Raw genomic sequence first — 13912 nt, forward strand, 5'->3', positions numbered from 1 at the left:
TTTCTGTGTCTACGTCTCGGCTGCGAACATGGACGTTTATTTTCCATTCAGCTTAGCCAAGTGTCTCCAGCTATCTGCTCATAAGCCACCGGCATATGGAGCAGCTACAGCAGGCTACTAATGCATGAGACACACGCACACCACTCACACACACGCACAAACACACACACACACACACACACACACAGACTCTCAGCAAGACTGGAGGCAGTGCCATAAGAGAGAGAGAAAGAAGGAGAAGGAAAGTGTGGATGATAAAGTAGATTCTCTAAAATGCCCGAAGCAAGCGAGACACACGCTTTTAAAGTGTTTTTAAAAAAGGAAGGAAAATGAACGATTGACGACAGGGTGAAGGAAAAGAGAGTGCGACGTTTCGCACTGCGGCAAAAGCGCCTGTCTTTTATGAGGCGTGATAAAGCGGCAGATCGGCAGCTAGAGAGGAAAAATATGGCCTCTTTATCTGGCTGCGAGGAAGAAGTGAACAGAGAGAGAAAGGCAGAATGTGAGACAAAAAGAGGAAAACAGGCGTAGTGCCCAAAGCAGCAGCTGCTGTGAAACAAGTGGCACATTAAGAGCAAAATACCCAGAGACACAAAAAGCCTCGTAACTTCTCACTTTAATTCCACCGTCCCCAAGGCTTGTAAGGAATCCACTTAAAGTTTAAGACATTTTCTTCCTAAACTGATACTAAAAGTGTGTTTTTACAGGTCCATACACTCAGAGGACAAAGAAGAAGAGACTGTATCACTTTACCAGCACATACCAGCTTAGAACGTGAACGTTTTTATGTTTGTATTGAGTGTGAGAGGGTCCATTAACTCTGCCTCTGTGTGATTTTTAACGCCCTGTTTGGCAATTACAATATGATAACATCTACTTCTCACATGCCACTGTGGACATGTTAGTGCTCACAAACTTGGACCTGAACTACATCTACATTAACCCATGTAAATTCACCTAAAACTGAACTTTTCCAAAACAACTAGCGCCGCCTCAAGTTGGATAGATGATCGAAAAGGCTGAGCTTTGGTGAGCATCCGAGTTTCTGCTTTCCCCTATCAAATGATCCATGCAGATCATCCTTGGTTCTTTGCTGTAGTGTTTGCATCATGGTCAAGTGTCTCCTTTTGGGGCCCACATGAAAGTAACATGAGGTGACAACATTTGGTCTCCATCACCAGTTTTCCCATTTTCTTGGTTTGTCTCTGTCCAAACTTTTAGGATAAAGCTACAACTGAACTGAGCCAAACCGAGTGTGACCCAGACCTTAACAACCACCATTAGTGCCTAGTAAAATTTTTACCGGTTCCTCTCTCTGTCCACTGTATTGGTCCAAAGATATCGCACTATAGCAGCCTGTACTGACATTAAAGATTAATCTCTAATGGACAGATTGTCATTATATCTTTAAGAGGTTTCTTAATTGTTTTGGATCCTACTGAGATACCATATTTTATTGTTTCCTTATCTATGGAACGCCAAAGAAAAAGCAAGCAAAATATATTGTGGGATGAGCTGTGGGAAATAACGATAAGGAAAGCTTTGTATCCTATTCTAGTAATCCATACATAAAAACAATTGGTCAAAGTAATAATTTATTTTCCTATTGTGGAATTGCAGGTATTTTCAATTATGTGGGCATTTATTTACTTTCTTCTTTCTCTGGGCTGAAGAAGAGAAGAAAGGGAAATGGTACCATGAGCTCCCCTCTTCCATCTCCCTTCTTCTCTGTTTTCTCTGACATTAAATGGAAGCTGTTGTTGGCCTGTATTTGTCATTGTTATGAGGCAACATGAGAAAAGGAATGGCTGGAACCTGGCTGGGAAGTGGCTGGGAAGCGGCTGGGATTCGGCTCCAAGCCAGCTGCCTGTCAGCTGGGAGCAGCCATTCTGAGTAGAGTGGCTGGGACCTAAATTTCAATGCAAAATGGTTCTTGAAGGAATTTACCGCATTGTTGTTGTGCTCTGTCACTGCCTTTCCTTTCTAGCGCTGTCCCTGTTCATTATCATATACAGTTAGCAAATTTAGATCAGTGAATTAATTTCCCTAGTTTGCCTCATTGTGGGGCCCGGTTGTGTTTGCAGGCTCTGTAAGAAGCAGCATGATTTACGTGAGGTGTCTTTCATTTGCATATCATGTGTGCAGGTTTCCTAGACTGGGTCCCGAAGAAGATGCAGCGCGTTGGATGCATGGAGCTCCTCAACACGGTCCAGAGGAGAGTCCAGCCCAAATTACATGTCTTTGGACACATTCATGAAGGTACTTGCACAATTCAATATAAGGACATAATTCACTGTACTCTTGCACGTTACTTTTTTATATACAGTAGAACTGTTACGATTTGTACGGAGAAGGACCCAAATGAAGAGAATGTGAGAGGGAGTAACCAATAACACAGTTTACTGTAGATTGTGACAAGAACACATTTTGGAGATCAAATCCACTTATAAAGAAGGAGAAAAGTTTTTTTTTTAATAGTTTTTACTAACTTCTACATACAGTGATTATTGGGGACAATATGGTGATAGTTAGTTGCAATATAAAATCCAATGGTACCATGAGACAACTTTCTGGGTTAAACAGGAGAATGCTCAGATTACTGATCATGTTGAAATGTGTATAACTCAAACATAGAAAAAGAGCGACTGTGGTATAGGAGATAGAGCGGTTGTCCAACAATCCCATAATGCTCCAGCCACATGTCAAAGTGTCCAAAGTGTCAACGTGACGAACTACAAACAACAAAATGTTTCTAATTCAATACAATTCAATTCACTTCAACTTTATTTATATAGCGGCAATTCACAACAAAGTCATCTCTTAGTCTAACTAAGTATAAGCTTTATCAAAGAGGAAGGTTTTAAGCCTAGACTTAAAAGTAGAGAGGGTGTCTGCTTCCTGAATCTGAACTGGAAGCTGGTTCCACAGGAGAGGAGCTTGATAGCTAAAGGCTCTGCCTCCCATTCTACCTTTGGAAATTCAGGGAACTACAAGTAGGCCTGTATTCTGAGAGCGAAGTGGTCTACTGGGATGATATGGTGCTATGAGGTCTTCTATATATGATGGAGCCATTCAGAGCTTTATATGTGGGAAGCAGGGTTTTAAATTCTATTCTAGATTTAATGGGAAGCCAATGGAGCGAAGCCAATGAAGGTGAAATATGATCTCTATTGCTAGTTCCAGTCAGCATTCTTGCTGCAGCATTTTGGATTAATTGCAGGCTCTTTATGGAGTAACTGGGGCATCCTGAAAGTAGGGAATTACAGTAGTCCAACGTAGAGGTAACAAATACATGGTCTATTTTTTTCTGGCATCACTTTGAGGCAGGATGCTCCTAATTTTAGCAATGTTCCATATGTGGAAGAAGGCTGTTTTAGAGATTTGTTTTATATGTGAGTTAAAATCCTGACAAAAATAACTCCAAGGTTCATTGCAGTAATACTGGAGGCCAGACTTATGTCATCTAGAGTAACGTTATGGTTGGGCATCATATTCCAGGCCTTTATGTCTTGTAGGCTTGAAGCTTGATTAACAGATTTTTTTCATCTGGTTCCATAGATAGATATAGCTGAGTATTATCAGCATAGCGATGGAAATTTATGGAGTGTTTTCTAATAATGTTGCCTAAAGGAGACATATATAAAGTAAAAAGTATTGGTCCTAACACAGAGCCTTGTGGAACTCCATAGCTAACCTTTATGTGCATGGAGGATTCATCATTAACATGAACAAATTGAAATCTATCAGATAGATAAGATTTAAACCAACCTACTGCAGTTCCTTTAATCCCAATTCCATGTTCCAGTCTCTGTAATAAAATGTTGGGATGGTATCAAATATAGCACTAAGATCTAACAGAAGGATTTCAAGGATTTTAGAAATTTACAGATATTGGTCCTGTAATTGGCTAAAACACCTGGGTCAAGACAGGGTTTTTTAATTAGTGGTTTAATTACAGCTACTTTATAGGCCTGTGGTACATAGCCTGTTTCTAAAGATAGATTTATGATATGTAATATGAATGTATCTATTAAGGGTAAAGCTTCCTTGAGCAGTCTAGTTGGAATAGGATCTAGCAGACAGGTTGTTGGTTTAGATGAGGTAATAATTGAAGTTAACTCAGAGAGATCTATGGGTAAAAAGCAGTCTAACAGGGATTTGGGCCTTATTGATGATTCTAGCACTGCTGTACATATTGTAATATTTCGGGGGAGTATCTGGTGAATTCTTTCTCTAATAGCTACAATTTAAAAAAAAAAAGTAATAAAAAAAGTCATGAAGTCATTGCTGCTCAGAGTTAAGGAAAAACTAGGCTCAACAGAACTATGGCTCTTAGTCAGCCTGGCTACAGTGCTGAAAAGAAACCGGGGGTTGTTCTTGTTTTCTTCTATTAATGATGAATAATATGCTCTTCTGGCATCACGGAGAGCTTTTTTGTACATTTTTATAACTGTTTTTTTGGCTAAAAAATTCTTCTAAATTTCTCAAACGCCATTTCCTATCCAACTTTTGTGTTGCCTGTTTTAAGTTGCGTGTTTGTGAACTATACCATGGAGATCACCTCTTCTGGTTTACTGCCTTCTTTTTCAGAGGGGCAACACTATCAAGTATTTTTTGTAGTGAGGCTGCAGAATTATCAACAAGATAATCAACTTGTGCAGGAGTAACATTAAGGTGTCTACTTTCCATTGTATTAACATATGGTGAAGCAAATGATGAAAAAATAATTTCTTTAAGTTTGTTTACAGCTTTTTCACTTAAGCACCTGCTATAGTGAAATTATTCTCTAACTGCTGTTTTTTTTCTTTTTTCTTTTTTTTTTTTTTAGTCCTATTGGCTTATCCTGTGAGTTCCGGGTCGCCACAGTGGATCATTTTCCGCATGTTGATTTGGCACAGTTTTTACGCCAGATGCCCTTGGGGATGCAACCCTCCCCAATTTCTACCAGGCCTGTTAGGGGCTGTTAGGGGTTCAGTGTCTTGCCCAGAGACACTTCGACATATAGCCAGGGCCGGGGGTCGAACCACTGTCCCTGTGGTCTGTGGACAACTGCCTTTGTCAATTGAGCTTCAATAAATTCAAATGTTATTAGAAAATGGTCAGACAGAAGACAGTTGTGAGGAAATATTTTTAAATTATCAGCCTCAATTCAATACGTAAGGACAAGGTCTAACGTGTGACTAAAACAGTGAGTGGGTTTATTTACATTTTGGGAAAAACCAACTGAATCCAATAATGAATTAAACGCAGTGCTCAGGCAGTTACTGTCAGCATCTACATGAATGTTAAAGTCACCCACTATAATGACTTTATCTGTACCAAGCACTAAATCAGCTAGAAAATCAGAAAATTCAATCAAAAACTCTGAATAAGGGACTGGAGGACGGTACACGATAACAAATAATAGTGGTTTTTGAGTTTTCCAGTTTAGGTGTGAAAGACTAAGAGTAAGGGTCTCAAATGAGTTATAACTATGTTTAGGTCTAGGAATTATTGGGAAGCTTGAGTGAAAAATTGTTGCTACTCCTCCACCTCGACCTGTGCTTCTAGGAACATAATTAATATGACTTGGGGTTCTAGTTACTATGAGATAGTGAACAAATATTACATTTCTGTACAATCTAACATAAAACATACAAGCAATAAAAAATATTTTTTTAAATAAATCTTCATAAAAATGTACAATTTACAAAAATAAATACCAGCTATTTTACCATTGCAATATCGAAAGCTTTTTGTGTACAGACTGACGTAACATTAATAACTTTGAATTATCTTATTTATTATTTATCTTACAATACCAAAAAAATTTAATTAAATTCAATTAATACATTTAACCAATATGATAAACATTAACTTTAATGCAACTTCAACAAAAACAAAGAAAACTGTTTATTGGTAGGAAGTAAGTTGAAAACTGCTTAACAGCTCATTCACTTTTCATTCTGGTGGCTGATTGGTCAAGTAAATGTGCTAAACTGCCCTCAACATTTACTGAATAATTTGAGTCACTGCTTCCAGGAAATAGGCTTAAATCTCCCTAAACACTCCGTAGATTCAAAGTTAGCCTTGTTTTTCATCTGAATACACACATATAATCTATAATTCTATTATCTTTACTTTAAAATCAATCATTAGGTCAATTCTGGTCATGTAAACATGGAGAATATGGAGATCTAGTCTAGTATTTTTTTAATTAAATCATTAAAGTGTATATTAGAGAATAGCTGAGCTGCCACATCTCATTCAGCATTTTATCCAGGTGAGCGAGGGCAGAGAGCTCATCCCTGGACTGACACTGGCTTTTTTTTTTCTTTTTTCTGGGTTATCAGGTCAGTCCTGAGCCTCTGGAGTAGCGGCCCTCCATCAGAGAGAACCCGATTAGAAAGTAGATCAGATTTCATTACTGGAGAAACAGGCTGAAAGAAATAACTTTCAATAATGTGGGGATTCTGGGAGAAGGATTAAAAAATGGCAAAATGATCATCAGTGTGTTTTGTATTCATGTATTCCTGATATAAAAGGGCCAACGCACACATGCACAGATCTGTTCCAAGAGATGGTTGAAAGTGACACCTACACTTAAAATTCCCTGATAGTTAAACGGTAGTACTTTGTGACAGATGGTAGCGAACTTCTGCTTGACAAAATGGTAGCACTTTTACATCTGCCATTTGGACGACACATTGATCTAAAGTGCTTTTGAAGCAGAGAAGTGTTTAAACTGTAGTGGTGTTAGTGTCACACTCTCATGCATACATTTGTTCAAACTAAATTCTCACAGGTTTTGGGAAAGATTTTTTTTTTTTTTTCAGCATTGCTGATGCACAGGGTGCATTGCTGTTGTGTTGTTTTCAGAGATCAAATCTGTGTTTGTCACCAATTAGTACTGCACTACAACTACTCTTGGTAAATGGTAAATGGCCACTTATATAGCGCTTTTATCCAAAGCACTTTACAATTTCCCATTCCCCCCATTTCCTATTGATTCCCATTCACACACACACACACACACTCACGTACCGATGGCAGTGACTGCCATGAAAGGTGGCTCACCTGACCCATCGGGAGCAACTTGGGGTTCAGCGTCTTGCCCAATCACAATTCGACATGTCGGGAGCAGGTGGTCAGTGGGCAACTGCCTTTACCAACTGAGCTACAGCCAACTACTAAGAATAGTGCTGTCTACTTTCTCACATGCAGACTGTATGCAGTACAGTACTTCCAAATTCGATTTTATTCATAAATTGAATAAAAATTCAACTATTGGGCATATTCAGATTTTCTGAGGGTTTTACCTTCCTTAGTGTTTAAAAGGCAAAAGCAATTCTCTACGTTTACTAAAGGTAGAGTTTGTAGGGTTAAAATGGATGAAAAGTCCCAAAAGATTATATATTTGGGTTTAAATATTATTAGATGATGCCATTTTTAAAATAATGTCTCCCATAGAATCCAACGGAAAAATGTAGACTTTAACACAAAGTCTAAATCAGTCGTTTTTTTTAAATTGACAATTTGCACTGTTGATCAGTTGTGTCTCTTCTTTTCCTTTGTCTCCCCCAGCTGCTGCACGAACACAGCCAAAATAAAAAAGAAAGAAAGAAAAGCCAGAAAGCAGCATTTTCTGTGTATACAGTCAAAATCTGTAAGCGAGGCTCCCAAATAAAAGCTGATGGAAGTGCAGTCACTGTCAAAAATGTATTACAACAGCATGGCTCAGTAGTAAAAGAGTCCAAGTGTCACCAAGAGTCATCTACTGAAAACATTAGGACCAGTATGAGGTTACAAAAATACAACAAACAACATTAAACTGGTGAGCAGCTTAAACTTCATTTCCAAAACAAATGGGAAATAAACTTTCTAACTTTTATGGATGGATCACATCGAGGTTTTAACAAATGCAAACTGTCTGTTTTTGCATAATGATGAAAAATATTTTAAGCTGACTATTTGGAACTATTTCAACTCAACTCAACTCGTAATATAAAACTTTCAGAAGAAAACCATAGGATTGTAGTTCCAGAAATTCAACCAATATTCCTCATTCAGCAGCAGAAACACTTTACTTGCTAAAATATACAAATTTTCGCAATGGCTGCAATTTGCTGTAGACTCAATAAATATCTCAGTGGTGTTTAATTATTTTATGTTGTTTGTTTGTATATTCTGTCCTGTAGCATTTTCTAAAATAGCTACACAGTCTCCAAAATGTAAGATTGGTTATGTTTTCAAAATAAAAGCAGCCTACCTCAGAATAAAAATAATATGAATATGAAATAATAATCACCCGATCATTAAAGATGCCTGCTTGCTTAATGCCCAGTCATTGTGTCAGTGTCTGACTTTGCTCCTTCTTTCACTGCTCCTCAGGCTACGGCATGATGACCGATGGCACCACGACGTTCATCAACGCCTCTGCCTGCACCGTCAACTTCCTGCCGATGAACCCACCCATTGTCTTTGACCTTCCCAATCCCAGGACCACATGACTAGAGGAAGCTCGCCCCCAAACCCCTACCGCCAAACAGGAGAAAGGAGCCAAGAGAGGTAGGTGAGGTGGACGGTGGACGCAACAAATCCTGTAAATACGACTGCCTGCGGGACGCGCCTGGAAGGTCCATCTGCAGAGAGAAAGAAGTGAGGATGGGACAGTTCCTCATGCTATCAGTGTCATTTTATATGCCATATTTTCTTCATCGATAACTTCATAGAAAAGCAAACAAGTGGATGAGCAAAAAAAAAAAAGACAAATGGACATTTCTCTGTTTTTCTGACAATCTGCAGCAGCATCCCTGTTGGCCTTTTTCCACTGGACATTCGCTAGAAACAACCCAACACCTCATCTACAGGACAGTGTGGGTTTAGCACAGACTCAACTATGGAATATTCAGGAGGATTTTGACCAAATGTTTCTCCTTTTCCACTTTCTGGGTCGCTCTCCCCTCCTCCGGGCTGCAGCATGCTGGAGTGTGCTTTGCTTGCCAGCGTATATGTGTGTGCGTGTATGAGTAAGATCAAAGCGAGTGTGTGAGGGCAGTGAGAGGTCTCTGCCACGGGCAATGAGACAGTCGGGGTGTCAGACATGTTGACACTGTTCCCCTGGGCCTCATTACAGCCCTCAGTAAGCCTCTTAACCGGCCGAGGAGAGGATGCAGAGGAAACCGCTTTCAGCGGTTTTCCTCATCCTTCCATGCACAGTAGCTCTTTTTCTCCCCTTTCTCATCTCCTTTTCCCACTTCATACCTTCATGCTGTGAGTGATTAGCTTAGCTTTTTCACTTAGGACTGGGAGCTTCTGGCTTCTTTTGGACCTGGATAGGACAGCAGGATCCGTGCAACACAAAGGTGCTACATGCTAACACTGCTACTGAACTACTGAACACTGGGGTCTGTTTGATGGAGACTCCCTCGCTTTATTCATGGGAGAGATGGATCTTTTTATTCTTTTTCAAGGGGAGCGAAGCTGTAACTAAATGTAACTGGTCCATGTAAATGTTCTTTGTCTGTGTAAAAAAAAAAAAAAAAGTTGTTGCTATGCTTTTCAAAAAATTTGTTAAATATTTGTGTCCAAAAATTTGTGGTTGCTACATTTCATTTGGTCTGTTTCTTAGTAAGTAAATGATTATTATGGTATTTTCTTCTATGTGAAGCCCCATTTGGTTATTATTAACTCTTTCATGTACCTGAGTAGTTTGGTTGTTTAAAAAAAAAAAGTCCTCTCTGATTTTTTTTTTTTTTTTTTGGACTTTCTGAATGAGGCCGCTTCCAGTGAGACTCTGAATGTGCTCGGCATAACAAGACCACGTCACACTTTGATCTCTCTGCACTGCACATTATGTATGAACGTTCCCCGAAGCTGCAGTTTTCTCCCGCTTCGCTCTCGCGTCTTTAACACATCAATATTCATTGTGCCGGCTGACGTCCTAATGTTTCCAAATGGGCGAAAGATGACAGAGCGTCAGATGCATTCACCAAGGAAACCATGTCTGTGGATAATGGTGGGCGGCACGAGCACTTGTTACAGCAAGTGCGATAATGCTATGTGTTACACTATTCTTATCAGAACCTGTTTGGATTTTAGGCCCTGAAATTGAGGACATGTTGGCTGATATGCATTTCTTTAAGGAGCATGTTTAAGGCTAAAATTAGTTTTCAGGTTTAGGGTAATGCATAGCTACACAGAGAGCACAACTCTTCAACCACTTCAACCTGACAAAACACAAGCAAATAAAGAAAAGGAGTTTATACTGAACAAATTGGTGGTCTGAAAATGGAAGCTCAGCAGTACACCAGTATGCCCACAGCCCACAACACACAATTTTAGCACACAAATTTAGATGCTGTGTACAAATTTAGATGCTGTGTAGTTGGCAGATTTACACCCCTATAAAAAGTTGAACACTGTGCTACATGAAAAATGATTGAAGCAATACTGACAAAATGCTAAGCCTTCGTGGTTCATCTATTTAAATTAGTTAGTGAAAAGGCGCAGATGAAGCCTGATCCTGCTTTGTAACTTTGGGTTGTTGGACACGTGTAAGGTATTTTTTGTTAATACTATACTGTTTGCTTGTGTTTTCTCTGGAAATACAAGAAACTGGAACATTAAAAAAGAAAGAAACTGAGAATTGTTAAATTCCATGGAGCTGTAGTGTAGTTCTGTAATTTAACATTCCCTGTTGAACAATATTACTGACACAGGTACCGGGTGGTGGCAACAATGAAGTCCAGAGACAGTGGTCTTTGATTGTAAAGCCTGACCTGTAATCCAGGTCATTGTTTTCCAAGAGGTATAACTCGGTAACTCAACTTCTTGAAATATACGTCTCACTTCAAAGCCTTCTCTAGGGATAAAGAGGCCGTCTGCATCGAATTAGAAGGACAATCAATTTACAGAAAGGTTGAATTATAACGTCACTTATCGCCTTTATCCATTACACTCTTGATTTCTCTTCCTAGGTAGTTTACCAGTTGATCACACTTAGTCGTAACAACAGACACGATGGGTGGTTGGGGCATTGATGAACACATGACCTTGGTGACCCTCAAGATGATCCACAGAGTTTCAATACCTGGAATTTCTAACCAGTCAGTCAGGAGAAGCCTTTGAGGTGAGAGGTACATTGCAAGAATCTCAGTTGAGTCCAGTTGAGTTACTAGGTTAGACCTCTTGGACAACCATGACCTGGATTACAGGAATATCCCCAATGCACCACAGAATTCTCCCAGATCATTTATTTTGTCAAGCAGATGTGTTTTTGGTCATTTTGTGTCTGTCTGTTCTAATTTTTTATCTGCTTTTTGGAACATCTGTGTTTTGGTCTTTTCAGGGCTTTTTGTAGTCGTTTTATGTCTTTTTAAATGTCTGTTGTGTCTTTTTTAGTACATTTTGTTGTCTATTTTGCTCTTCTATTGAGAGTTTATAGGTCATTAGTCATAATTTTTGAGTCACTTTGTATCTTTATGTGGTTGTTGCTCATCTCTGTGTGGTCATTTGGTCTCTTTCAAACTAGTAATATCAACAGTAACTTCAGACGGCCCTGTCCCATGGACCCCCTGATCTGATCCTGTGCTAGGACAGAATTCAAATAATAATTATTAATAATAATAAACCTTTGCAACATTTTTTTTCCTGTAGCAAGTCCAACTTCACTAATTGGCTTTGGAGGAATAAATAACGGCAATGGTACAAATAATGCTTGTTTGTAGAATCCTGCCATGAGATGTCATCCTGATGCTCTTCAAGGAAGCAGAATTACAGGCATGAATTTGAAAGATTTTATATCAGCGTTAGGATGTGTACGTGTGTGAGCATGTCTAATATAATTAGTAAGACAGTGTGCAATAAGAGGGGATGCTTAGGCTCGTCATTTAAAACACAAAATTAATTAGCCTACCAAGAAAAATGTTCAAGAAAGAAATAAGGGGAACTATTAAAAACCAAAAGCTGGGAAGAACTTTCATCTCTAAGTTTCTTGAAAAGCTCTTTTTGGTTGGACTCTTCAGTTCCAGTCCTCATTTAGATGTCTTTCACTTTGATGCTCTTCTGCTTCAATAGCTGTGCTATGTGTTTCCTGTTTTTTTTTCTTTCCTTTTTTCTTCAAGAATAAAAAAAAGTGCTGTACTATTTCTTGATTTATTTTGTGAGGCATGCTTAAAGGAGTTAATGACTTCTGCTACTCAGACAATCTGCATATGAACAGTTTTGTTCCAAAATGAGATATCCACCATTTGAAAAAAAAAAAAAAAGAAAAAAGAAAAAGGGACGCCTACATGGGCAGAATGATTGGCAGCTAAAACCTGAAAGCAGATTGTGTTGGCATGTTTTAAAGCAGTGGAAGTAACTTGTGTCCTTGATGACATTTTTTACTGTCTGGATGTTCTATATGTTCTATATTCTAACAATACTGGATGGTTCTGAACTTAAGGACTTTTTTTTTTTTTAATGGATGTATAGCATTTTGGAATAAAAGGGTTCATATGGTAAAAGGGTTCATAAAGTAAAAACAGAAAAACTGCTGCAAAAGGTGTTGTTCTTGGAGATAAACTCGAAAAAATGTAAAATATGTTTTATTTCTTACAACCATAAAGGTTCTGAGAGATTATTCCTGATTGAATAAACCTTATCTGTGGCCAGTGGATCATGTTGCCGTATATCCATCCTTCCCTTTAGTGTCTCCTCTCTGTTATTTTTTGTCTTACAGAAAGAAAAAAAAAATTACAGGTGGTGAGGAAACTTTTCTCATCCTGCCTCCTTCCTTTTTTTTACAATCAAAGGTATCTGTGTCTTGTATCTATTATAGAGCCCAGAACAGTGAGTTAATTTCCAGTACCTTAAGCTCTCGCCGAACTGTCTCTGTCTCTCATTTTGTTCCGCAGGTCTTCCACACCTCTGCACATTCTAATGAGAAGCCTCATTCAAATAATTACATTAGTAATCCCAGGGGACACCAGGTAATTTATTCACGGACAGCTTTTTACTTTGCCATTAATACAAGCAGCTTTCATGTTCTCTTGTCTTCCTCCAGCTCCCTCCCTTCTTCTTTTTTATCACTCCGCCTCTCCAACCACAATGCTGAGCTCCTTTTCTCACTACTCATCATCCATTTTCCATTTCCATCTGCTCGTCCTTCTCTTCGCTTCCTCAGATAATGATTCCCGGCTCTCTACATTTTGCTTTCCTCTCGTAGTGCTACAGTATATCTTGCTGCAGTAGCATTTCCTTTGTGTGAATGACAGACTTCCCCTGTGTCGCCTAGTTATTCATATCACTTCACACTTCCCATCAGAAAAAAAAAAAAGATGCGGCCAGTGCTTCTCATGGAAATATGGGTAACCGTAGGTCGCAGAGGCTCGCAGAGGCCTCGACGTGCACACTTCCTAAATCTCAGCAACAGCTTGTGTGGAAATGTGTGTCGAACAAGCAGACTGGATAATGTCGGGATCAAAACTGGAAGGGAACCAAAAAGAAAAAAAAAACATACCTGTCTATATGTGTACATTGATTTTAAAATGGAAGTATGAAAGAAACACGTTTGCGAACATATCCGAGCGTAACTCTGCGTTGATGTTCACGTGTATCAATTCAGAAGTATCATTTCGCCTTAATACTTTTAGGTTTAGCTTTAGGACCCTATCAATAGAGGGTGGATGCTCAAACTGAGCCTGAGACATCCATTGGTAACCAAAGGTTTGGGTCAGGTTTTGACTGACATTTAGAAATCACGTTTGGGGTCAGATCCAGTTTGGTCATGTAGGTTAGGATAAATAGGAATAATTGTAAATATTCAGAACTATAAAACAGACAACAAATCTATTTCTTCTTTATTCTAATTTAAAGTGCTTTATACTAAAATAAATAGTGTATAGTGAAGATGTTGCTCCCAGTTAGGGTGTTGCTACTTCAAATAAAA

General features: G+C 38.9%; 1 protein-coding gene across 1 annotated transcript in view; it reads left to right on the plus strand.

The window, feature by feature from the left end:
• The window catches only part of mpped1 (metallophosphoesterase domain containing 1), an 81911-nt gene extending 69271 nt beyond the window's left edge, over window positions 1-12640 (plus strand). Inside the window, exons 6-7 of the mRNA XM_067490882.1 lie at window positions 2146-2259; window positions 8371-12640. Coding sequence (XP_067346983.1) covers window positions 2146-2259; window positions 8371-8489 — 233 coding nt within the window. The 3' untranslated portion in view covers window positions 8490-12640. The remainder of the gene's footprint in view (window positions 1-2145; window positions 2260-8370) is intronic.
• The last annotated feature ends 1272 nt before the right edge of the window (window positions 12641-13912 follow it).

The sequence above is a fragment of the Channa argus genome, chromosome 21, assembly GCF_033026475.1.
Source record: "Channa argus isolate prfri chromosome 21, Channa argus male v1.0, whole genome shotgun sequence".
Lineage (NCBI taxonomy): Eukaryota > Metazoa > Chordata > Actinopteri > Anabantiformes > Channidae > Channa > Channa argus.